General features: G+C 35.7%; 2 protein-coding genes across 2 annotated transcripts; both read right to left on the bottom strand.

Moving 5' to 3' along the window:
• Positions 1–19: 19 nt before the first annotated feature.
• On the bottom strand, positions 20–18,112 carry LOC137396437 (dual specificity protein phosphatase 3-like). The gene is made up of 6 exons (XM_068082718.1): positions 17,981–18,112; positions 8,279–8,444; positions 4,900–5,033; positions 2,803–2,892; positions 1,940–2,054; positions 20–637 (listed from the first exon to the last, which is right to left on the bottom strand). Exons 2-6 carry the CDS (start codon positions 8,440–8,442, stop codon positions 523–525), a joined length of 618 nt encoding a protein of 205 aa, XP_067938819.1. The 5' UTR covers positions 8,443–8,444; positions 17,981–18,112; the 3' UTR covers positions 20–522.
• On the bottom strand, positions 15,317–16,063 carry LOC137397406 (uncharacterized). The gene has a single exon (XM_068083696.1). It carries the CDS (start codon positions 16,061–16,063, stop codon positions 15,317–15,319), a length of 747 nt encoding a protein of 248 aa, XP_067939797.1.
• Positions 18,113–27,931: the final 9,819 nt, after the last annotated feature.

Below are 27,931 nucleotides of genomic sequence, written 5' to 3'. Positions count from 1 at the left end.
TGATACAATGTCAAACACATGTAATTCAAAATAATATTTATTAAGCAAGAATATATCTGAGAGCACATTACTGATTGCCATAAAATGGCTAGAAGACAACTAGCTATTAATACTATGTTCTAGAAAACTCTGGATATTCAATGAAAATTGGACTTTGGACAAAATAGCACATTAAAGAAATGATGCACAATGGACATAGCTAAAACCATCTCATAGATTGGCATGCTAAAGCTTGAATAAGGCTGATTAGTTGTCATGATTAAAAAAAACTAAATAAATACTGTGTGGTTTGCACAAAACAATATATTATAAAAAATTTTAAACTTAATATATATGTAGAGGAAGGACATGGTCATATGCATACCATGCCAAATGGCCACCATGTCATATGATATGCCATGGTCATGTCAACGCTACACAGGGAGATGATAAAAGAGCACAGATGTGGAGCGATTGTCTCTTGAGATGACGGAGTGAAAGGGACTGACAAATCCAAATCAAATAACGGATATAAAAGAAGATTTAAGAGATACAACAGGTCTTTTTCTTATGCATCTCTTGCCTATCATCTATCTGCTCCTGTAGTTTACACAGTTGTCTCAGGAAGCCTGGATTCGGTGCTATTTCTCTCTTAGCTCTGCAATAGAACCTTACGGATAAATATTACCTTTATTTACATAAATCAATTTTTAAATCCCATTTAAAGCAAATCAGAGCAGGAGATAAAAAGTAGTAAAGTAAATTATGCGTATTGAAAGAAAAAGCATTTTTTGCGTAACGTTGTTCTATGTCAATTGACAAGGTGTTGATGTCTGGTATAAGGTGTACTGAATTTTAGGAAAGTAGGAATGCAATGGATTATGCAATGGATTATGCAATCTGAGTGTCTTAGACAGCAAATATTTAAAAATATATATAGCTCTTCCGCATTAGGGGGTATAGGCACTGGTCGTAACTGTCTGTATCAGGGTAGCATAACTCTAAAGCATAATTTTTTAAAGTGCTCTACTTTTTCTGTATCAGTTTTCGATACAAAGGAATAACAGCTTGGAGCAGGTATTAGCTAATGCTAGTAATGTATCCATGCATACCCTATATGACATAACCCTACAATAATTTACCAACTCACGATGCAAGTTAGTTTAGTGTATTCCTTATTGTAACTTCTGGTTTTTTAATAATAAGAATAACACTGAAGGAGCAGTTGAGAACCATATTCATGGTGCTAAGAATGCCAGCCTCACAAGCTATTGGGAACCATCGGACAACCGAAGCATTAGGCAATTTAGGTAACGGCAGCATTCAAAGCTGTCATCTCAATCACCTGCAACCGCCACACGGCAGCCTTACAGGCTGCCATGTGGCAGTCGTAGGTAATGGCAGCCAACAATGATTTCGAGCACTTTCATATGCCGGGGGGGGGGGGGGGGTATGGGCGACAACAAATCCAAACCCATATCATAGAATTGGGAACGCATCATATGCAAATCACACAATTTCAGGGTTATACCGAACTGGTTGGTATCATGGATATGCAATTGATCGCATAATTACTATATCACTGACCCATGGACAAATCCAAACAAAAAGTTTTAGTATACACCAAATGTTTCTGTTACAATCTCAGTTATTAACTAGTCCAAGCAGCACAAAAACTATGGTGCTTCTTTCAAAATTGTAAAATCAAAATTCAAGTCTCATGAACGGGAAACTCGGTAGTACCATCAGCAAACAGTGTAACTTCCTGTCTGCAATACGACAGCAATGCCCAGGTGATAAAATGTGACCATAGCCAAGCCTCTGAATAACGCAACTCGCAACATATATAAATGAATAATATTAATAATGATTATAATAATAACTGTGGCAGTGACATCACCAGAAGTTGATAGTTTTCAGTGGTCTACAGTGATTAGAGGAATAGAACAAGTCTTTGTACCTGACAAGTTGTGTCGCCTCGGATACTGTCTTGTGCTGTTTGAGCATGAGGTAGGCTATAACAACAGTCGCTGAACGGCTAGCTCCCGCTCTACAGTGCACTAGAATCTTGCCTCCTGCACACAAAGAGACCATGACATTTTATAGTAACTACAAGGCTATCTGATCAAATCACACAAAATGTTGGACTAATCGAGGATGACTCCTGTTTAGTGAAAGTTGCGACCTTTTCCAAATGTTAGCGATGAAAAAAGGCTAGAAATAACATGAAGCGGATGCCATTGACCCCATGTTCAGCAAGGACGAACCAAATCAGTGTTTGGATTGTGATAAAACACATAAAAATAACCAAAATGTACTTCAGTTCAACTTGCTAGAAGCTATACAATCTATCTAAAGTTTGTATTGTAAAGTTCAACCAAAGGAATCTGTAGAAAGTGAAAACATTTACAAACTCTGACGATTTAACTCCGCCCATTTGTATTTTCAGAGGTGTCATCTAACAGTAACCATTGCATGCATAAAATACATTGAGGTAAGTACTACAACCAAAGCGATTACAAAAGTGCCAACTACCTCAAGCACAACAGCTACGAAGAAAAAACCTAGATTAGCCATATAGACACTTTAAGTTAATAAAATGTTAATAATATTTCGTTGCCTGATCGCCATAGAGAAAGTAGATATAGCAACTATCCAAGCAAAGCAAATGTATAAAAAACAAGAGATTCGTGTAACCAATCAGACATACTGTGAGACTAACAACTAACCTGGAGATGATATAGCATGGTGTATAAACTTGGAATAAGCAACTAACCTGGAGATGATATGGCATGGTGTATAAACTTGGAACTAGCAACTAACCTGGAGATGATATGGCATGATGTATAAACTTGGAAGTGGAACTAAAATGAGGTAATAAGTTGAACAATGCTGTATCGTCTGCTTTGACCCCTGTAACATAGGAAATGGAGATATATGATGTAACCCACACACGGTCGACTCATACATGCTTATGACTGGCACGCCCACATCATGCATGAGTAAATTTCGGATCGGTTGCATTTCCTTTGAAACAATGCGTTACCATTGAGGAATGTTTAGCAAGAACAGTTTAAAATATCCAAGGGAAGACAGACCAGCTTAGCTTAAAATAAAAAGTTGTCTGCTCAACGCAAAAAATGCTAAAAAGAATGCAACTCTTGTGTGAGGTTCATACGGAAAGAATTAAAATTACTTATTGAATTTAGGCGGCAACAACAAATAGAAGCACATCTTTCTCCAGTATAATGATACAGTCATACCCCTACCCCCTACAATATGCAAGAAACTCGAGCTGACCTTCTAGCAAGTTTCTTGCTCGAGATACAAGTAATCTTTGAGATACGAGCCGGTTCTCGATGGCCGCTACACTATATGGCCAAGTATGTGAGAGTTCGTTTTCGACAAAAGCATCGCTCAATATTTTTCCTCGAATCAGTTTGATAAAAGCTTTTAAAAATTTGGCTCCAAGTTACATTGAAGGCAAGATAAAAGTGTACAACCAAAACAGATACTAAAAAACAAGACGACAAAATTAAAGTTTAGTAAAAGATTAAAACTTAGCTTTAAGTGTGTGTTTAGTAAGCTAAATTCATTGAAGTTAAATTCAAAGTTTCTATTATGTAGGGTCACAAAAGTTTAGTGAACTGAACGCATTGCTCTCAAGTCTCTTTCACACATGCGGTACTCACCATGTATGTCTCAAAAACTCCATGAAGTGGTGTACATAGTGATTTTACATTTATTGCAGATCATAACAAATAAATAGGTCTTTGTTAATGTATGTACTGAATTATAGCAATTAAAAACGGATTTCCATTGTAATATCCTGTTTAGTTGGTTTTTCATAATATGGTTACGGATTAATTGGTACTTGGTTATTTTATATAGGAAATAGTGCATTGAGGCGCGAGTAAATTGACATACGAAGCTCAGTCCTAGAACGCATTAAGCTCGTATGTCAAGGTATAATCGTACAGTTAAAGCTTAACCAAAGATCATTTCAACACATGAATTGGTCGTCATACTACATCAAAATTTAAGCAAAATGCGTCTTGACATACAAAGTAATTCCCTTCATACGACATCCGATGCTTCTTGAGAAATTGCAGCATGTAATTCAAAAATATTTTTGACTCCAAAAATATGAAACAGTGCTTAGTACCTTCCTTTTTTCGCTTATTGAAAATTATTGAACTAGAGAAAAAGAGTATGGGTGGTAAGAGTCTTGTAATCAGGGAGTGGTAGGAGTCATGTAGTGCAATCAAAACAGCAAATAACAAAAAACATGAGCAAATGTGTTCAGATCGACTTTTTTAAAAATCCCGGAAGCGATCTCATAACTATTGTGAAGGTGAGAGTTAGGTGAAAAAACAGCCCAAAATGAGAGAAAGTGGAGATGTCCATTACAATTAAAGATATATAGGTAAGTTATGTGACTTTAAGTTAGACCAGTGGGCCTCAATCACGACCTCTATATGTTAAACTACACATCAATTTTCCTGTCTTTTACATGACAACAAAAACCAGTTCTTCTTAATGAATGATTTTACTTAGTTTCTTACATATAGTTTAGTTTTTGTATATAGCTTCAAATAAATCAACTTTAATTTTATTGTCATATATATTAACTTGCATAATGCATTAGTCATTAAGCTTGTGGGATGAAGTCAAGAAAATGCATTATTAATTTTCTTATGTAAGAATATTTTTCCAACGTACAGAATGAAATAACTTGGTATCTTGAGATCTAATGACGTAGTGTGGCAGCGAAAGTTTCAAGGATGAAGTGCTTAGTATCGGAGAGTTTTGATAATTTGGTGTTACTATTACTAGGTTAGAAAGTTGAACCATTGCAGCTTATTACATCAGAAGAGCCTTTTTAATCAAAATCACGACATAGATCTGTGGACTTCTCACCCATAAACGTTATGTTAGTCTTTCGGTACATCTCAGCATGGGTGTCGGAGTGAAACTTGTCCTTTCCAACAGCCACATTCAGCACATGCGTGAATTTAAGATTTTCCAACTGTAAGATGTTCACCGCAGCCTGACTAAATATAATAAGAACACATCGTTTATAACAGCTGTAACTTCGGCGAGGGGATAACTCTCAAATGTAAGTCAGCAATGTTCAGATTGGATGCTATGTTAGATTACCAACATGTGCTAGGAGTTAAAAGGAGGATACAATTTTATTTAAATAATCAAACTAGTTAAAAGACGTGAAGGAGAAAATTAGTTAACAACTAGTAGCTGGGATAACCGGATTTGTATCATTTAAACAATATATTTGGTTATTTAGATAATCAAACTAGTTAGAAGACATCAAGGACAAAACTAGTTAACAACTAGTAGCTGGGATAACCGGATTTGTATCATTTAAACAATATATTTGGTTATTTAGATAATCAAACTAGTTAGAAGACATCAAGGACAAAACTAGTTAACAACTAGTAGCTGGGACAACCGGATTTGTATCATTTAAACAATATATTTGGTTATTTAGATAATCAAACTAGTTAGAAGACATCAAGGACAAAACTAGTTAACAACTAGTAGCTGGGATAACCGGATTTGTATCATTTAAACAATATATTTGGTATTAAACTGAAATGTGAAAAATTTTAAATCTGAAAAAGCTGTACAATACAGTTAACCAAAGTTTATATTACAAAAAGTCTAACCAAATGAGTTTGTAGAAAGCAAAAACATTAACAAACTCAGACAACTAAACTCCATCATTTATATTTCCAGCGGTGTCATCTAACAGTAAACATTGTATGCATTAAAAATATTGTGATGAGAACCACAATGACAGCGATGACAGATGTGCCAACTACCTCAACCATCGCAGTTACAGAAAAACCAGAACCTAGATTAGCCATATAGGCGTTTCAAAATTAATGAAATATTAATAATAATTGAACAGCAAGCCGATTCTAAAATGGTATTTATCTTTTTTCGGTCAAGTATCCATCATAGCCATAAGCCCTAGAAGATAGCAATTAAAAGACAATAGCAAGTCGGCTTAACTAACCAATCAGCACAAGCGTACTATAGCTGGTTGGAACATAACCGATAAGCATACCTGTTATCTTCGATTCACACAAACATTAAACATTCCCTTTTGCAACACAGGCTTAGACCCGCATAAAATACAGTATTAAACATGAACAACACCCTTACAGACATTTTGGAGTTATCAGCACAACAAAGCAATTAGCGCAGAAAGTTTAGCATCACCTAAGTATGCATCACCTAAGCTTTGTAATTTTTAAAGAAGAAATGAAAACTAAAAGATCAAATTAATACATTACCCGAGTAAAACACTTTAAAATTTATAATAACAATGCAAAACACCTTACAACACTACAAGCAAACCATGAAAAATGCAAACTAGACAATGATACTCGCGCAAACAAGGCACCCTAGTGATAAATTCGCATGCTCAGCCTGAAATGTAGGAAAATTGAGAGGCGATTGAACACGCAACAACAAGGTTAACAAACAACAAGTGATTTGTTAGCAGTAAATTATGCATTCTCTAACAACATAATAATCAATGAGTGTCATATCAACAGGCATGATAGCCTGTGAGTGACCGATAAACTAACATGATAGCCTGTGAGTGGCAGATAAACTAACATGATAGCCTGTGAGTGACAGATAGACTAACATGATAGCCTGTGAGTGACAGATAGACTAACATGATAGCCTGTGAGTGGCATACCGGTTGTTTGTGAAATGAAGATTTTGATCAGAAGCTTGTGTATGTTACATCGGTGCAATGGCACAAGAGAAATAATAGCTCTCACTATGAGTATGTTAATCCAAAAAGGTTGAAGCTGAAGCTGGATAGAATGAATGATGGTAGTTGAACATCAACTGGCTGAAGACAGGGCTTTATGCAAGGAATGCATGAAGTTAAGAACAGCGTCTTTGGTTAAATGAAACTGCACAATTTACAAATTTTAAACTACATTTATAAACTGTCAAGTTTAGAACTAGTTACTGCATTGACTGCATGTTGAGCCCTCGGCAGAACTAGTAGACTAAACTTGTACAGCATTGCTTATCCGTTATCGGTGAAGCAACCAAATCTACTAGTATTGTCTCGACTAGCTGGTCTTACCCATATTAAACAGCAAAGCAAAAACCAAAAAGTTAAAATACAACCATGCTCGACACATAAAACCAGCAAACCACCATGACTCTGGGCTACAACATGACGGCTGGCCTCAGCCCGAACTAGACATAGTGCTTACGCTGTCTAAACTGAAATATGAGTAAGCATCATGCAAGGCTATAGAGAGTGCACATACCGAGTTGTCTCTCCATGAATCTAATATAATACAGGCCTCCAGTAAATTGAAAGGCAAATCAATAGGTTATTATAGGGACAAATCGATAAGCATATATGGTCCACAACAGTGTTTGTACTGCATGTAAAATGGCTAAAAAAAGTCCACTAGTGGGCGCTTACAGACTAACCAGTGGACACCATTACATGCTCTTACGCAGTATGTAATGTACACTGGACCCATATGAATATACTGAGCCCCATGTATAGTATAACTCAACTGTTAGTAAAATATAAGCCTCATTTAAATGCTATTGAGAGACAAAAGTCAATAGCTAAAAAATATCCTTTCACAGCAGATGCAAGTCAAAGAATTACAATGCATGCGCATCTTGCGAGACAAACTTGATGGCCATGACACAGGTCTGTTGTGAAAACATCCAGTCTTAAGGGTAAATGAATAATCACAAATCACAGATGACATCGGCAAAACTTGACTTAGATAATCTAATCTCATCAGGTAGCCAACGACCATCGAGGAAGCCTAGATGAACTTATCTAAAATTTTAGTTGATGTCATCAGAGAGTAACAGTTTTTGACTTTTGAGGTGGTTTGACTGCCAAGATGTTTCAAAATTAAAATCAATAAAACTTGATCGCAGTTGAAACGCTAAGATAAAGCGAAAATACAATTATGACATCGATAGTTGCGGAGACCAACAGAATAGAGACGAGTAACGCTGCAACGGACACAATAGCCAATATCAACTACAGCAGCGATAACAACTAGTGACATCATTTCGCACTCTTTTTTCTTCTCAGCGTTTTAATTCTGATCATGTTTTGTCAATTGCTATCTTGAAACATCCTGGCAGCCAGATCACGTAAAACATCAAAAACAATTGCAAATGATAGAAAAATGATACTTTTTGATAAAAATCTGCTAGAACTTTCTAAGGGTTCATCGTTAAACTGTACTCCACTAATAACACCTACTGCTCTCCGATGTATACACCGGGGTAGACTTCATCCATTGATCTACTGGGCAGGAATGTTATACCATTTGGGCCTTGTATGATCTTCTCCAAATCTTCAACCGTAATTCTTTTGGTATCTTCCAGCCAAGGTTTAGGATGAGAGGAACCTTTGCGCACATCCATACCTGTTTGATACAACATGGAATAAGTTTCACTCGTGGTAACTGATCTGTTGGTCAAACTTGCCGATCTGCAATTTATATATACTAACCGAATGCCCGGCATTGCTTGGGTATTAAAAACAGCTTATAAACAGTGGTAGGTAATGTAGTTGACTGACGCTTGCCATCAGCCTGGCACATTGTCAATGACTAATTTGAGTAAGCTAGTATAAGTATCCCTATTGCTAAACCTAGTAATAAGAGCCATGAAAGCAGGCTTTAGCAACGTTGTGCTGTAAGGCAGTCCTATGCATATTCTAACCTAGATAACGATTCACATCGCCCATTGAATCTACTGCATCTTGTGTAGCTCAATGGGTTAGGTTATTGCCTGGTGAACGAGAGGTTCCGAGATCAAATATTCTACAATACGAATTCTTCATAGCAACGTGTAGATATTAATTAGCTATAGCTGGAAAGACCAAACGACAGACTTTGAGATTTATATATATGCATATACTAGCTGGATGCCCCGGTGTTGGGTATTAAAAATCAGCCTACAAACAATGAGAGATAATGTAGTTGCCTGCCACTTGCTATTAGCCTGGCACATTTTTAATGGATAATTTCAGAATGCTTACTAATAAGAGCTAACTACTTGCACTCACGATTGAGCACACATAAAATGACGCTACCGCCCTTCATGACGTTGAGTGGTAACGCCCTTCATGACGTTGAGTGGTAACGGAGATTGATAGCGTATTTGCAACCATATAACGACATATATTGCCTAACGAATCCATCAATCTCATGTGGCTTAATTGGTGAGGCATTAGACGGGCGAAAGAGAGAATCCGAGATCAAATTCACTGTGCTACGGATTCTTTATATCCAACATATTAATAGCTATAGCTGGACATACAGACACATACACACAAAATTGAGAAATAGATATATATGTGATATATATACACATGTATATATATATATACTTTTATTGGGAAGACCATAATAATTTTTATACATGATGTTTTACATATAAAAACACAAAAAATAAGTCAATAAAAAGGTATTGCAATGTAGTTTCATAATACAAAAACCAAATTTTATACAAGACTTGAAATTACCAAGTTTAGGTATACATATTATCTAGTTTGAAAAAAAATTAAAGATTTAGCAATACAATTGTTGAGTGCATCTTTTGGTACAAAATTAAATTAAATTATCACGGCATATCACATATACCATCAGTACGATATCTGGTACTTGAGAATTAAGACATATCATTGATGTATGAAAGAATTAAACGATTCAGTATTTTGAATCCAACAATGTCATTACAATAAGTTAACATATTTGGAAGTGGGAAAACATCTAATTTTCCGACTGAAATAAAGGTAACACAAAACAAGGCGGTAATATTTGTAAATTACACACAAGTCAATGAATATAATTACAAGAAATAATAGTTGGTACTTTCTTAGAGTCGACTCTGGTCAATGAATTGTTAAGGTACGGCCACACGTAACGATTGATTTTTCGTTCAGTCTGACCGAAATCACGAAATGAACGAAAAACACAGAATTATTCGGCCGATACTCACAAAATTGTCTGAGCTGTGCATGCACACTGAAATTGTCGACGAGACGCTTTTAATTGGCTAAACAAATCGTTAGCGAGCACGATTCTAGCGGCTTTTGCATTTTATATAGTCCAAGGCACATAAAGCGACATGCAAAAAATACTAACGCTATTTGTCATAGTAAATACGATGTAACGGATTTGATTGCGCTAAAGATGGGCAACTCTTTCTACAACGGAACATTTGCTGCTAAAAAGAAATTGTTATTATTAAAAAAAGAAACAATTTGGAGCCACAGTGTTCAAGCGATAAAGAATCAACAATAGCGCAATCTAGGTAGTTGAATCGTATGTACTATTTCCAATTGCATTGGTACTTTTATTGTGTGTCGTAATAATTTACTGCGGTGCTGTCTGCTAAAGCCTGGTTCCTATATACACCGCAAGCACCGGCGACAGCCCCGCAGGGCTATCAGCGGTGAAATGTGAACCTACACGCCGGTCAACGCAAGAGTTCAGCGCTGTTCAACTTTCGTGAAGAGCCACAGGCAAAACCTTCCCGAAATGCACTGTACAGGTCGCCAGCATTTTCGAAACAACATGGTGAGCGAATATTTCTTATGCAACTATTAGTGATGCGGCTTCATGTGAACAGAAGCTGTGGAGTCTAGCATCGCAAGTGTTTTGCTGCACAAGATTACCGTCGGGGTCTCGCAGCCGATATGAGAACCAGGCTATTTTCGCTAAAAACATTTCGTTTCAAAACTTCGGTGTAGTTCCTTAGAACGATCAATTAAAATGGCTGGCTAGCTATCCATTAAAAATGCACAATATTCCAGGCATCCCCAGGCTTATTGCTAGTCAAGTACTAAATTTGCACAATTTTAAACATTATAGTATTTAAACCAAGCCGTAAAAGCAAAAGGCAATAAATGCAAATTTTATGAATTCAAATTCTAAATTTTGATTGAATAATTAATCAAGAGTTATCAGTAATCTTGATGCTGATGATTTTGACAAAGTCAGCAAATATAAAATAATAAAAACATCTTTAATAGCTACGTTCATTCGAATACCGAAAAAACCTCTAATTGAACGCCATCTCTATTTGAACGTCGCCTCTATTTGACCGCCACTACAAGAGAAGGGTTGAAAAATAGAGCGCCACTTTCTATTTAAATGCCACTGACTATTTTTAATCTTTATGAACCCATAATGTCAAGTGATCCGTAAAATGTAACAAATCGTATTAATAATCTATCATTTGCATTAATAACAATCAATTCTCTCGTTGTCCAACTCTAAAGCTTTTCGCTTTTGTTTCGTTAAAACTTTGAAAGCAACAGCGTAGAAATAATCAATAACTGTCTTGAGCTAATAGTAGTTCCTTGTTTAATGCGGTCTTTTTACTTCGAAGTAGCCTACATATATAAAAAACGGTTTAAGTTTACAATGGTAGATGAACCTTGAAAGCAACGACATAGAAATAATTACTGTCTCAGGCTAATGGTAGCTCCTTGTTTAATGCGGTCTTAATACTTCGAAGAACATGCATATGAAAATGGTTTGCAAGTTTTGGGCCACAGGTTACATTTAGCGAGCAAACTTTTACGCGTTGCATTTGCTAATATCTCCTAGTTCAGCAGTGCAGAAGAAGAGTTAAGGCCAGAAGATATTGTGGAAGGTATTGGAAAACTAGAATATGTTCGTTCCATCGAAAGCAACAATCATATCGCAGCTATTCGAGCAAACGATGGAAATATTTTGGCTTTAAAAACGTTAATTTTGGTTTCTGCATGTAATATAAGTATGGTTCGTTTATGTCACTTGCTCATGAATATATATATTTGTATCATTTGATAGACTATCATTATATAACTTATAAATATGCAGAATTATAGCATGTTATTTAATAGCATCCTTTCGGCTATTTTAACATGGCTTACAACGGATCGATGCTCATAACTCCACTTCCATTGCACATAAAAAGCTAGTTTTGGCTGCAAACTGTAGCAAACATATCAATGAGTGCAATGAGCTTTTATGCAATATTTTTAAATATGGATATAAAATAAAAATATCTCCTCAAATTTAGAATGAAGTAAAAATTGAAAATTCCAACTAATTGCAAAGAAGAACACAAGCTATAATATCATCGCAGGTGTGTGTGTGTGTGTGTGTGTGTGTTTTATTTCACCTTTAAAGATTACACAATTGAATTAATACTCGAGACAAAATATAATTAACCAATGCGTGAAAAAATAACAATAAGTAAGAAATGATGATGGGGCCCATTGCGAAATGGCAAAGCCAGTGGTACGCGAGCCCGAGTCAGCAGCACAAAAACCAGACCGTAACACTCACTCTCCAGACTGGAGATGGTGCCTCAGTTCCACCTTATATTTACCGAGACATTTTATTGATCTTATTGAATTAGGTAGTCGATTCCACAGCGCAGGTGTTGCAAAGTTTGAGGATCGTTGACCGGCTAAAGTTAGATGATTAGGTACGGGAAGAGAAAGTAATTGATGACGAGTATTATAAAATGGTAGTGCTGGATCACATTTTGAGTAAAATAATTTATGGGCTTGAATAAGCAACTTATATTTATGCAATTTATCAATAGTTAAAATATCAGAGGTTTTAAATAAATCGTTTGTTGGAAATCCAAATGGCTTACGGTTAATGATTCTGACAATTTTCTTTTGAAACTGTATTATTTTGCTAAGATGAATTTTGGATGCATTGCCATAAGTTTCTATTGAATAGCATAATTTGGAGTGAATAAGTGTGTAATAAAGCATAATCAGCAATTTTTTTGGAATGAAAGCACTTATGCGGTAAAAGATGCCTGATATAGGCCGTAAATCTAATAAAAGCTTACGAGCGTGGGAAGACCAGTTCAAATTTTTATCAATTGACACTCCAAGAAATTTGACTTCATCAATTGCTTTAATAAAAGTGTTATTAAAAAGAATAGGCTGATCAAATTTAATTTTGCTCTGGTAATTTTTAAAAACAGTAAAACAGGTTTTGTCAAAGTTAATGGTTAATTTGTTCGTTTGACACCAATCAGCTAGTTTTTCAAGATCAGATTGGACTTTAGGTAAATCGTCGTTTAGGTTCTTTGAACTCATAAACAAATTGGTATCATCAGCATACAATATAGGAGTTAGATGAGTTAAACAATCACAAAGATCATTTATGTAAATTAAGAATAAAGTCGGGCCTAGCACCGAGCCCTGAGGTACGCCACAAGTCAAATTGTCAGCGTTAGAAAAAGTATCATTAATTTTTGTTGTTTGGGTTCGGCGGGTTAAATAGCTTTGTATCCATCTGATGGTTAACTCACTAAAATTAAATTGCTCTAGTTTTTTAAATAATATTGCGTGATCGATCGTATCAAAGGCCTTCCTGAAATCTATAAAAATTCCTATAACACATTCACTTCGGTCAAACGATTCTAGAATTTGGTTAGTAAAAGTTGAGATGGCATCAGATGTGCCTCTAGCTCTTCTGAATCCAAATTGGTTTTTATGTAAAAGTGATTTATTTTCTAAATAATCAACAATTTGTTGATTAACAAGTTTTTCCAATATTTTACTAAAGACTGGTAGAATTGAAATTGGACGAAAATTACCGCATTCATTTAAAGAACCCCCTTTGTGCAAAGGTAATATTTTAGCTTTTTTAAGTGCATCAGGTACCTTCCCAGTCTCTAGTGATTTGTTAAAAATCTTACATAAAGGGTAAGCAATACTCTGTGAAACCGATTTCATAAATTTAGCAGTAATTTGATCTAGGCCAGAGGCTTTGTTTGAATTTATTGTATCTACAATTTTTAATAAACCAGTTATATCGATGTATTGGAATTCAAAAGCTTCACCAGCATTATTTTCAAGCCACAATGCTTGATTTTGGATAGGGGGTTGAGGTACTAAGTTTACAAATTTCAAGGCCAGTCTTTTACCAATATTACTAAAAAAGGAATTGAGCTCATTAGCTTTTTCAACATCCGTTATGGCTAGTTCATCAGGATTAAGATAACAAATCAGTTTAGAAGGCTGTTTATGGCTATTTGTCTTTTGTTTTCCTAGAAGCTCATAGTTTACAAGCTGCCAAATCTGCTTTGAGCTGGTGCAGCTATTGAAAGCTTGCGAAAAATAATTATATTTGGAGTCCCTCAAATTCCTGCTAACATCGTTTCTAAGTTTGTTATATTGGCACTTCAATTTTAAATTAAGTGGGTTAGATTGAAGTTTTCTATGAAGACGATATTTCTTTTTAACGCTCAACAAAAGGTTTTCAGTCATCCATGGCTTTAAGAAAGTTTGATTAGATTTAGTGTTTACTGATTTTTGGTATTTACATTTCTGGGAACAATCAGATAATTTGTCAAAAAAAGCGTTATAGAAGTAATCGACATCATTTGAAAAGATTTTGTCCCAATTAGTGTTTTCAAGCATGATTCTTAGACTTTTATAATCAATTACAGGATATGAATTAGTAGTTTTTCGGGAGATGGGTTGATTATTTTTAAATTTGTGAAAAAATGAAAATGTGGGCAAGTGGTCACTAAAGTCTGCGCTTATAGTTCCAGATGTCACTGTCGGACTAACAAAGTTTGTCAAAATGTGATCCAAGCACGTCCATTTGTTTGAGGGCTTAAAATGGTGGGTTGCAATAGTTATAGTGTTATAAAAACAGTAAGTTGCTAACAAGTTGGCATAGTCATCACTTGAATTGTCTAAATAATCAATGTTGATATCACCAGCAATGATGTGATTACTTGCGTGAGAAGAAGAAATGTGGCGTTCAAGATCATCAAGAAATTCAGCAACACCTGCGCTGGGCTGCCGATAAATCACAGTTAGAATAATAGGTGAAGCATAAACACCAAAATGCAGTCCAACAGAATGAGTGTCAGACCCAGCAATGTCCACAGCCGGCAACACCTCCACACCAATGCCATCTCGCACATAGATCCCAGCTCCACCTCCGCGTGTAGCACGTTGCGCACCTGAAAAAGTGTAATTTGAAATTTCAAAAAATTTTGTCTCGTCATCATTCAACCATGTTTCTGTTACACAAATAACATCAAAAGGAACATTACAACATGCCAGAAATTGTTCAAAAAGAAAAAATTTATTTCTAAGGCTCTGGCAGTTCACGTTAAGTATTGAAAGTTTGTCAGCGAAGAAACTCTGGCTGAACAAAAAATCATTAATACAGTATCCATGACAATCTAGATCTAAATCCAATTCAGAATCTGCCATTTTGCCAGGAAGCTCAGTAGTAAAAGTTCAATGGAGTATTTAAAGAAGTTTTAGCGTTTCTAAATCGTCTTCAGAGTTTATAGGGATGGCATCCGAGTCAGGAGTTTTACGCAGATATATTCTTTGATTAGATGTCCACACATATTTATAGTTGTATTCCACTTTAAATTGCCGGGTTTTCCAGAAAAGTGTGCTTTGAGCACGACTCAATACTTCATTGATATAGATCCTTCCTGTTTGTTTGAAACCAAGTGCTGAGAGGGATTGAATGTTTTTTCGATATTGCTGGAAGAACTCATTGCGCTGATTGGTTTGGGTGAACATTATGATGATGCGCTTGCTTTGTCTAATGCGGTATATCTTGTCGATGGTGGTAGGTAATTTATCAGATTTTAAGGAACTTAGCAATTTCTGATAAGCAAGGTTCAGATTTTCCGATTTATCATATGGAATCCCATTTAACTCGACACATTTTGCTCTTTCAGCATACTCTGCTGCTTCAATTCGAGACTCTAAGCCTTCCAGTTTACCGATTTTAGATTCTATTTCTACTATGGATTTGGATAAATCTCTCTGCTTGAGTTGAATGCCCTCATTTTCTTGATGAACGTGATTGAGAGACTTTTCAAAATCGGACTGTTTGCTCTCAATTAAATTGAGACGAAATTCGATATTACCAAGCTTAGTAAGAATTAGGTTTAATTTTTCGTCAATGTCAATAAGCTTTGGACCGGCTTCCTGATCACTATTCTCTGTCGATTTAGCTGCTCCCTTTTTAGGTCCCATATCGGAAAGTGTACTAGGCACTTACCCGATTCGAGGGTGGCTCATAGAGATATCACCACCCTCGCTTCCTCCACTTGCAGTACAGAATATCCAAGAATAATATAATCAGCAATCCAATTGAAGCAGAATGCTAAGTAAAGTAGTTGCTGTGATAAAGTTAGTTATTAACATAAAGCTGTGAGAGAGTGGAAAAAAGCACAACCTCTCTCTACGAAAGCCAACTGCTGAGGTCAATTACAAGCAATAGATATCGACTGGTAAAGTTATTTCTCGGTTTCTCAATGCATACTTATTAGGAGATCTTCAAAAAGTTAGAGGTAAGTTAGCAGATTTATTGCATCCAAAAGGTTTAATATCACTCCACCGGAAAAAGAGAGCAAAATACAGGCGACATTCGCTTCGCCTGTAATAAGGCTAAATTTATTTTCCCTAATACACCGCCAGCCTCTATTTGAACACCGCCTCCAATTGACCACCACTATAGAGGAAGGGTTGAAAAAAGAGCGCCATAGCATTCAATTAGAGGTTTTACAGTAATTATAATCATTAGTTGTCTAGTTTGTGCAGCCTGAAATCTTCAACCTCTATTTACATGAGAATCCTCTAAAAACAGAGTATTGAGAGACACAATTATTCCCAAGTTGGTATCAGAACTGTTCATTTAGGTTCCTGGAGACATTGAAGACATGACTAATAGGTATGGGGCTCTATTAAACCTAACCGGTGAAGGAGTAACTCTATCGAACTTAACCGTTACAAGTGATAGGAAGTTAAGTTAAGTACAAGTTTAAGTTAAGTTTAACTCTGTCAAACTTAACTGTTACAAGTGATAGGAATAACTCTGTCAAACTTACCTGTTACAAGTGATAGGAATAACTCCATCGAACTGAACCGTTACAAGAGATAGGAATAGCTATCAAACTTAACTGGTACAAGAGGTAGAAATAGATCTATCAAACTTAACTGGTACAGGAGGTAGAAATAACTCTATTAAACTTAACTATTAAAAGAGGTAGGAACAGCTCATAGGAAAGAAAATGCAGTGAATGCTTTTACACCAGTCTTAGGTTAATAACATCATAGTAGCTGATTGATTTTGAACAAAGGATACTTGCTACAAGCAAGCAAAGGAGTCCTCTAAACTAGGAAAAACTATGGCTCTGACCTCTCCACCAACTGCGAGTTTAATTAAACATGGCCGCCAATGAATATGAGATGTCTGCACTAATCAGACACAACAAAAAGCTAATAAAAGTGACATCATAATCTCTACTATACTGTTAATGTAGCTGTTGAGATATTGCTTTAGGGCACTTGAAAACCTTGACAATATCTCAAACCCCTACTTCAAAAACAACTCTGCTTGTAGCCCCCTACCCCTTCATGACTCTACCGAGTTTACAACCTTTAACTACTCATTATTCGACTTGAACAATATAAATGATTTATATTATTATTCTTATTTATTACTTATTAAAAAAATCTAGAGCAGTAAAGACACTTTTTATTATTACTTTTTATTATCAATCAAAAGTACAGAAAGAAAAAAAGTAAAAAAAAAAGAAAAGTGTAAATAGTCTACATATGCAAAAGAGACATAAAAGGGGGATGGATTTCATTTAACGACGGAATCGAATAATGATGGAGTCTTCAGATCGTAACCTTCACCATTAAGTGTGGACTAGCTGTATATACATTACAGTAAAGTCAACAACTACAGTCGCTGAGTTGTAGCTGTTTTTCCTAGGGTCTTCCTGCTAAAGTAAGCGTAGAGAATTTGGAAGACCTTTTTCTTGATGGTAATTATTGACAGAGGAGTCTTCTTGAATGGAGTTTTAAATTAGTTAAATGTTGGTGAATGGAGATAACACAATAACCATCCAACGGTCTAAAGTAAAACAGCTTGCACATACTAACCTAGGTATTCTTGGTTTTTTACTTTATTGTGAAACAGATTTTGAAGGATCACGATTCAGAAAGGTTGCAGGAATCTTGATACCGTCACAAACATTTGACCTCGCCCGATGTTTCATGCAGCACCTGTACATGGACTCGAACACCTTTGTGCACCTCGCCTCCTGGTAGCTGTTCGCTGCCATAAAAAGTGACAAGTTAGTTGAAGACAAGGATAATACTGACTCAGGTGCAATTTCAGTGAACCTGTTAAACATCATCTTGTACGCATCAGACCACTGACACTCTGTACACATCAGACCACTACAAGTCTGTACATATCAGACCACCAACACCCTGTACACATCAGACCACCAACACCTGGTATACATCAGACCACCAACACCCTGTACACATCAGACCACCAACACCCTGTACACATCAGACCACCAACACCCTGTACACATCAGACCACCAACACCCTGCACACATCAGACTACTCAAGGTCTGCAAGTTTTGAATCCCCAAGACCCTTTACATATCTAATCAATACAACAGCCTAGACAATACCAACCAATACTTATGACACACGCTGCATTGATATGATTTTCAGCATGCAAGCCATAGCAAAAAATTTCAATATTCGAGGTTATTAATACTCTATGCATATCTTACTGGACCCTCCTTTACAGAGAATTCGATATAACTCTAATCCTATATCATGACTATGAACTCTGCTATTTTAAATATTTGTTGTGCAAATAGTACTATATCCTAGCTATATTTATAAGGCTGACTAAGAAGTATTAATTATATGGTAATGGTATACATTACATTTAGTTATACATACAGGTTGTCATTAACATAACCCAATGACCACTTATGAATATCTTATCTATATTTATAAGACTGAATAAGTAGTGTTAATTATATGGTAATGGTACATCTATTGTTTGATTTTGGTTATACATGTAGGTTGTCATTAGCAAAACCCATAGACGTTTGTCTACCACAAAATAAGCACATTTCCAGCATAAGACAGGTTTGGTATAGTTAACAAAATGGTAGACCTGTGAAAGAAGGTTGTCATGAGATCAATAGCAAAGGTTAGGTTATGCAACAGACAATATGAAACTTGGGGTAGTTCATAGTCTAAATGACTCAAGACAATGCCAAGGGTACAAAAAATCTGTGTAAAAAGGAGGCAGCTGATCAATCACTAAATGGAAATGCTACTGGTGCGGTACAGTCCGAAAGTAAAATAGTAAACGGAACACATCAAATAAAAAATGAGAAGAGAGACATTTCTAATTGGCATATCAAAAATGCCAAACCACAAACCTATTTGTGGCAGAGAAGATATAATGGCTACAGGAACTCGGTCATTGCCAGTGTTGCTACAGATCAACAGTTACAACTGAAACAAAGGATGTCCACCTAATTAATAACTAGGATTAGCTGCTCTATGCAGTGAACCATGGCATTGAGTGATAGAGCTACCGATAAGTGCTATTCACAAATTCTAAATGATAACAGTATCTTCAGCCAACCAATGGCTGTCAAAAGGAAGGTACCAAACCGATGAATGTATCATCAAATCATCAGATATCCATATTAACTTGTATTTCACCATGGAAGAATCAACTTAGTCTGACCTATTGAAGAATCATTGCAAGACAAGAGAGCAACACTTGTAGCAGGTGAAGATCATAAAGCTTATATCAGTTCATTCGAGTTTATGCAATAGAACCTCATACAACAAAGCAAACTATTAATGTGTCTTTAAGAAACATCACTTTTGAAAAAAATGTTTACATGAATTAATATAAAACAATTTAATGAATTAGTAAACAGTGACTGTTTACGGAAACAATCTTTTCTATCATAAGAGCTTGGTCTGTTAGTCTGAAGCCACATTTGGAGGTTAGGAAAAAAGATTGCTTCATATGGGATTCGAACACACTACATTCAGCTTCGCCAACCGGCAGACTACTACTGGGGCAAATAATTCGCCTCCCAGGATGTTGCAATAATAGTGCATATAATTAATTAATACAATCTCTTCCAGCACTCGAAACTGTCAGGGTACCAGTTGTGATGTTAGAATTAAGGATGTTAGAATTGTTATTCATAATTATTTTCTGTGCTTAATTTTCACACCTGACGATCTCTCCCGGCAAACTCGAAACTGTCAGGTTACCAGTCTCCATAAAAGTGAAGAGCAATAACGCCGTAGAGATGAAAGGAGCTCCTGTTGGTCATCCAGAGCAGTTTGAAATAATGCAATTGTTGGGATTTAACCTCAGTGATAGAATTAGCTCCTATGAATGTCCTGAAGCATAATAAGTAATGAGTTCACAATTGGAGGATTGAATCAAAAGCAGTAAAATTAAGTGTGGCTCCCCTGCTTTATTCTCTATTGATTGCATTCACATTTTCATCTGCCACTATATCTATTCCTCTTGCTGCTCCATTTGTTCCCTCTATTGGAGGTTTTTTCAGTGAGCAGCTGAATCAGTTGGAGAAGCCGTGTTGATTGAAGTCAGCTTGAGCAAAATGCTTCTAGTGCGTGAACAAAAACTATCATACACAATGGTAGGATAACTGGCTAAAGATCTGAACCAAGGTCCAGAGTGGTAAAACAGTGCAGAAAAGGTCAACTGAAATGTCTTAGTACCCAAGCATATTGTATATTGAACTGATTGCACCATGAAAGGGTAAAAGACATCCCGGTCATAGATATTCATAGGGCTTGATAGCAAATTGGCTCAATAAACTCTACGAATGGCAACAGCTACATGGAAGCATGTTAAAATCTCCTATGCAAAATATAACATTTTTATATGCATAATAATGTTCATGTAGTCTATTGTAGTGCGCTAACAATCATAATGTGCGATATATACTCTCATATCGCTCAAGGTACGAGTTCATAGTCAATTATGGAGAACATGAAAAATTATTTTAATTGAACAAAAGATGGCAAGCAATTTTCTATCAAAACTGATCGTCAAACTCTCATCAATATCATGTAAAAAGCATGATAGGCAAATATTGACCAATTGTGGGCCACAACATCTGCCCAAGACAGACAAAAGTCACCATATGACATTCCCATAGTGCTGGCACAAATGCATGAATGGTATGACAATTCCAACACTGAAAAACCTAGATAGGCTACACCAAATGATACGGCCTGCTCGCCTTCTACATTTTAGCATCTGAAACATAGCTCAATAATTTTTGATGTGATCAGAAAATGATGATGAAAGTTCTAGGAGTGGGGAGGACAACTGTCTTTTCAGAAAAACAATAATAAGTTTCATGATAAACTATTCCGTCTATATAAAAAAATGTCGCAGAACCTTCACAATATTCAGTAAAACCAAATGCTGTTCTTTGAAAAGCTCACACCAGTACCTATTTTGCTCGGAAATGCATATGTATGAAAAATGGAAAGGAGCAAGCTAATGAACTGGAATTGAAAGAGCGGGAAGGGAAATGGAGAACGAGAATTATTATTGAATCAGTATAATACCAAAAAACACTAACTAAATAAAAAATAACAAAACAAACAAGAAAGGAGACAAAAGTCATAGAAAAAAGATTTCTCAAGCTTGTTTTCTCTGTGTGGTTACTTGTGGGAAAATCTGATCTAGTATTTAAATCCACTCTAACGTCGTGCAAAACTAAAAATCCAACCTTGTAAGCACGTTTGAATTTCACAGGCATGTGCCTGACAAGGATCCTTCATCAAAAGTATTCGAATAAGAAACGTTCGACTGAAACTCTTTGTCGATTAGTAATCAAAAGATTCCTTCACAGGACGGTTAGTCATGAAAATATATAGACTGACGACCTACCAGCTCCTCTTACAACAGACGAAGCGCCGCACCAGGCACGCATTTGTGGCAGAGCCATCGAGTGTACACTCGATGGCTCTGATTTGTGGCTCCTTGTGTCGACGTTTGTTTGCTATTTTTTGTTATTGTTATATTATATTAGTAAATCGTTGTTGAGCAAATTTTGAAAAAGATTATTTTTAAAACATAAAAAAAATATTAAAAAAAATATTCAAAATTGTAAATAACATAGAAATTGCAATTAAATATTTAAGATCAACTTTGTACAAGAAGACAACTCCAAATATGTAAAATCGAGTGCAACTTCTAAAATTTACATGTAGTAAAAAGGTTGTAATTTATAATTTAACGCAGCCACAACTCATGCCTGTTCTACCATAACAAAAAAACAGCTGCTGTAACTTGAAATGTTGTAAAAACTACTTCGATGCAACCAAAAAAATTAGCCTCTTCTAACATATTAATAGTATTACTGAAATTTGAAAAGGTCCAAATTGATTAATCTTCTATGTTAATATTTTTATTATGTATATATTTAATTAATATTTTTATGTTGATGACATAAAAGTAAGCACCTCTATTTAAATAGTATTGCATTACAATGTAATAATAAACGTTAACAAAATGCCTCTAAGCGTCTGTTTAAATATCTTGGCTATTTGGCGCTACAAATTTGTGTATTTCTGGCTGCCATGAGCATATAACTCATAATATGATAAAAATGTATTGTAACTAATACTCATACACACAATGTGTGATATTACTCATACTGACTGATACCCCACCCATCCTCGCAGCCCAATAGACAATGTAATACAGTGTTTCGCATGTTTACATTTTTCATGTTTCATAGTAGTTCTGTTGTACACTTTGTTTTATTGCTCTCAACCTATTTAGCATTCCTTATTCTTGTGTTGCCATGGCGATGGGCTTCACTCTACCATCTTGAGTTACTAATTCAATAAACAGTGACTAGATAGTTAAGCATTTTATACAACTATCAGTAACAATCAAACACTAAACTGCATAACATTACACAATGTATGATTAAAACTAAAATGTGCAAAAATGTATAAAAGTAATAACTTGGTGAGTTCACCAAAATTGGCTGAAATGAATGACAAAAAATAGCATCAATATACGACACTAAGATTATGACAATCAACATGGTACTTGTAATTGTTTATATTACCTTATACCTATATTACCTTATACAACCTTATGATAACGACTAGCTCGTTATCATAAGGTTGTGCTTGCCATCTCAGCTAAAAGGATCTACAGATTCCTATAGCCCTACTGCTTGTGTGCATGGCTAAGCAATGTATACAGAGAAAGATGTGAAAAGTGCGGTGAATTTGAAGCTGTTGAGGACAAGTCAAAAATTCCTTTGAAATAAAGTATAGCTTTATATATGGTTGTTCAAATATAATAAATAGTAAATGTTAGTGCTAGGTAAATCTATATACATGTATTTTGAATAAACCTTACTCAAACATTGTCAGTAATATAATACATGTACGTTCTTTAAATGAAGCAAGTCAAAGCTGTGTGCGTTTTTTAGAACATAGTTGCACAAGCAAAGTTTAGCTGGTTTTGGCTAAACATGTCCAAGTCCAGTGGCAAGCAAACCTCTATGACTGGAACTAAACCCAATCGCAAAAAGCAATTTAAAGTTAAATACCATCCAGGTTGTAGTGCCGGCCTCATTTTTTAACAGATATACAGAACGTTATTTATGTCTGATCTAACGCGGAACACCAAAACAACAAGAATGGGTGTAACCAAGTAAACTTTGTACTTGCTGGAATGTCTTATGAAATTGTTCGAGAACGTCCATCTTTCTAGATTGCACCGTAAGAACATTTGGCTGCACCACATCCTCCCTTCTTTCCTCGAAAGCACTTTTTATCTCACAGTCCTTTTTAATGTTTTTCTTTATTTTGTTTTATATATTTTTGTGCAACGCAAAATATTTATTTGAGGCAATATGAAGCTCTAGTAGTGAGCAAAATCAGGTTTTCAATGTTTCTTCAATATTCTGGAGCTTGGAGGTCGATTGCCTTTATGGTAGTCTTTTTTATTGTTCCTTGATGCTGTGTCATTCACAGACTGGTCTGCTTCAATAGCTTTGTAATCTTCATTTTCTTGAAGAAAGCTAAAATGTTTCCTTGTCCTCCAGACAAGCTTTTTGCCTGTTTTAACCCAGTAGCTTTCTGATGCCTTATTAATTCTTTTGATTCCTTTGCCTTCAAGGTTTACTTTGATCCAATTTAATTGACCTTCATTCAATTTGATCGTCATTCTAGCTCTCCTTGCTTGTCAAAACTCTCCATCTGTCTAATCTTCAAAACTACATCTCTTTTGCTAAACTTTTTGGTACATGTATACACTTTATGGTAGTGTTGAATTGTAAATTCATTTCTCATTTGCCAGCTGAAGAGCAGTTTATTAGGCTTCAATTACTTTTCACTGGTGTAGCTCTGTATGCTAACAAGGCCTCATTCTCATCTCTTCTTTCATAGACCCTTATACTCACCATGCCAAATCCTGACATGTCTTATAGGTCTTCACATGGTTCACCTCATAGCTTTGGACATCAACAATCGAGAATTCATTATGACTAAACCATTTTTCTAGCTGAGTAAATCAGTATTTCCTATTATCTTCTTCAACTCCCCACTCACTTGTTTTGGCCATCCCTCTTTTATAGCTTTCGTTACAATTTTGCTTTCCGTGTCCACTTCTCCCTGTCTTCTAGTTTTTTTTCCAATAATGTACCCTTCTCTGCCAGCAATAGGATTTGTATATGCATTTCCACTCTTTCTATTTTGGCACGCTCTTGTACAGTAGGAGACCGCAATAGCATGTCTGCTATGAACATCTGACTACCTGAGGATAAAATATCCTGTAGCTATATCATATCAGTCTCATCTTGAACGTCTGTACTCTGAGTGAGAGCTCCAAAAGTTTTTTACATCCAAACAATGAAATAAGAGGTTTATGATCTGTTTCGATTTCAAAATGACGACCTAATAAATAAAAATCAAACTTCTGGCACGCCCATGTGACAGCAAGTGCTTCCTTTTCAATTTACTCTTAACCACGTTCTGCATCCATGAGTTTACCGAATGTATAAGATACAGGTTTCTACTGGCCATCTCTTCAATTCTGTAGCAGAGCTGCTCCTTAGGTGTGGCAATTTGCTGTCACTCTATGGCTCCCATTAATATCGAACAAGGTTAGCATGGACGATGAGATAATGAAATCTTTCACCATGCCAAAACTTCCTTATGCATGTCACACATGAGTATGTCACACTGCACCCACTCATTTCCTTTCTTGTCTAATTGTCGTAATGGTGTCTCTGCTTCTGACAGAAATGGGTTAGATTTGTTCAAGTAACTGACCATAGCCAGAAATATCTGTAGCTCTTATCGTCAAGTAGGAGCTGGCAAGTCTCTGATTGCTCTCTCTTTTTCAGGATCTGTTTTAATACTCTTCTGGTCTACGACATGACTAAAAAACTTAACTTCCTGAACTACATATAAAAATTTGTTTCTGTTGCATATAAATCCAGTTTTCTCTAACCTTTATAATACTTCACCTAGTCTTGAATCATGTTTGTCCTTGTTTTTTCCTACATCCCCAATGTCATCCATCATACACACCACACTAGGAAAACCCTCCAAGATCTTGCTCATCTGCCTCTAAAAAAATCAAGAGCTGCTGAGATCCCGAAGGGCATCTTATTATACTGATATTAGCCAAATGGTGTGATAAACGTTGTGAATTCTCGAAAAACTTCTGAAAAATCTACCTGCAAAAACTCCGAGTTGGCATCCATCTTGTTGAAGAATCTGCTCTCTTTTAACGAAACAAGAGTGTCTTCTAAATTTGGTGATGAATAAGTTTTCTCAAAACACTCTTATCCAGTTGGGTTAAATCTACACAAACTTAAACTTTTTTATTCGATTTGAATGCAATCACCATGTCTGAACACCAGGTGGCAGGTTTCTCCACTTTCTCGACAACACTTAGTCTTTCCATCCTCTCTTATTCTTCCTTAGTTGTTTTTCATAAGACAATAGGCAATCTCCTCAGGATGTTTAATCACAATAGAATGGCATTATTCTTGAAATTGATCTTGAATACGTCAGTTAATACACCCCATTTTTAAAATAACTTTGGATGCTTCTTTTCTATTTTCTTACTTATGCTTTTTATTGTATATAATAATCCAAAGTCTCTAATCTCAGGCTTGCCTAAAATGTTATTCATGGCCGTTTCCAGTAGTATAGTAAGCCACTTTTCAATCCGCTTACTAGGAATTTTGTAGAGGATGTTTTCGATATGCTTACTAGGATGTTTACCACTAAAAATGCTTATAATTAAGGATGCTTACCATTAATTCATGGTTTGACTTGTAATTGTGATTCACAGCTTTCCGCTGACCTTAAAGTTACGCGACTATCTCAAAACTGCAGATGTAATTAAATGGTAACGCGTATATTTGACAACAAAAATACCTCAATTAGCTATATCAATTTGAGGTTTACATGTTACAAAAGCCAAAGCGTGTAGGAGTCGTAGCTCCTTCAATAGGAAGGGCAAACACCATTGTTTTATTAGTTCTAATACCATCAATCACTCGGTAAATCTTAATCATTCATTTTATACTCTCATAACCTTCTATAACCGTTTACTCGTTCAACCTCTTTATGATATTTTTTTTAAATTGACGAATACAAAAACCTCATTTAGCTATATCAATTTGAGGTTTACGTTTTACATACAAAAGGAATGCTTACAAATCATTTGGATCATAATCATTACCATGGCTGCAAACGGACAATTTGGATCAGGAGCTACGGCTTCGAACAATCAGGAGAGACGTAACATGAGAGGCGTGCATCATCCGCAACCAAGGCCCGTAAGACATACGAATAACCAGGAACAAACAAACGTGAGACCTGTTCAATGATGTACGTATTACCAGGAACGAACAAACATCAGAAGCGTTCAACGTTCGCAATCAACGCCTGTATGACCTCCAAACATGCGAGGTGTGCCTGTAGGAGTCATAGCTCCTTCAATTCGAATGCCTGTTGGGAGATAGACTCCACTCTACAGAGCTGTTTTGTAAGTATTATATTTACTTATTGATATTTATTCTCATGCTTTTATGTCTATATAGAGTCTAATAATCCCTCTACATACAGAGTTGTCTTCTTTCAGTTATCTTCCACCTAACGGTATATTATATCCAGACCATCCGCAATACGAAATGTACAAAAAAACTCTCGAATATTTATCTAGATGATAGGTAAGTGATATTCTCCTGTTTTTAAACTTATAGGTAAGTGATATTTTTAACAAGATACTCAAATGAGATGTCTGAATGTTGAGTTACATCTAAATTTATTTTTCTCTCAATTACGTTCTACTAGACTTTATTGCTGCAGGACCTTGTTCCAGACAATCAGGTAAGCCTTCTAAATAGATGTTTGAATGATGTCGATGATTAAATCCATATATTTATATATAGTAAAACATATTTAAAGCAAAAATCAAAAGTGTTAAACAAAACCATTAATAGAAACATTAGTTATTCAAAAAGAAACAGATCAAGTCAAAACTGAACTTATTGGTGATAACACAAAAGGGAAATCGATAATCTTTAAAGATTCTGTATTAGCGTTTACTACATCTCGATGTTAGTTTCTGATATAGTTTAATATTATAGCATCATTCGCATACAAATCGTTTTCGTTGTTTAAAATATGTGCTATGTGTTGTAATGTAAATCTTCTTGCTATATGCGTAATAAAAAATATCACGTATTTGATGCAACGATAAAGATCTACAAAAACAGAGCAGTGCTTCCAAACATCTCCAGCTAAGCATTTTGGATAGCAAATAAATACACGTTATACTTCACTCTGATTCGTGCGTAAAGGATTTAAACTTTCTAGGAGTATTCCCGATTGATATGATTCCGATGACAGCTCTAAAGTTTTCTTGCGCTATGGTGATAAACACTAAGCCACATTATCACAGTGGAGAACACTGGGTGGCTGTAGTGAAGACTGAGGAAAAGAAAGGATATTAC

This window comes from Watersipora subatra, chromosome 5 (genome assembly GCF_963576615.1).
Source record: "Watersipora subatra chromosome 5, tzWatSuba1.1, whole genome shotgun sequence".
In the NCBI taxonomy this organism is placed as follows: domain Eukaryota; kingdom Metazoa; phylum Bryozoa; class Gymnolaemata; order Cheilostomatida; family Watersiporidae; genus Watersipora; species Watersipora subatra.
Note: the sequence above shows the minus strand (reverse complement) of the source record. Positions and strands in the feature narration are given on the sequence as shown.

Excerpts from the sequence above, each read along its gene's own strand:
- LOC137396437 (XM_068082718.1), bottom strand. The coding sequence starts at position 8,442 with ATGGATGTGCGCAAAGGTTCCTCTCATCCTAAACCTTGGCTGGAAGAT. Across the intron at positions 2,893-4,899 it reads GACTAACATAACGTTTATGG|GGGTCAAAGCAGACGATACA; the intron begins GTGAGAAGTCCA and ends CCTATGTTACAG. Across the intron at positions 638-1,939 it reads GAGGCGACACAACTTGTCAG|AGCTAAGAGAGAAATAGCAC; the intron begins GTACAAAGACTT and ends GTTCTATTGCAG.
- LOC137397406 (XM_068083696.1), bottom strand. The coding sequence starts at position 16,063 with ATGGGACCTAAAAAGGGAGCAGCTAAATCGACAGAGAATAGTGATCAG.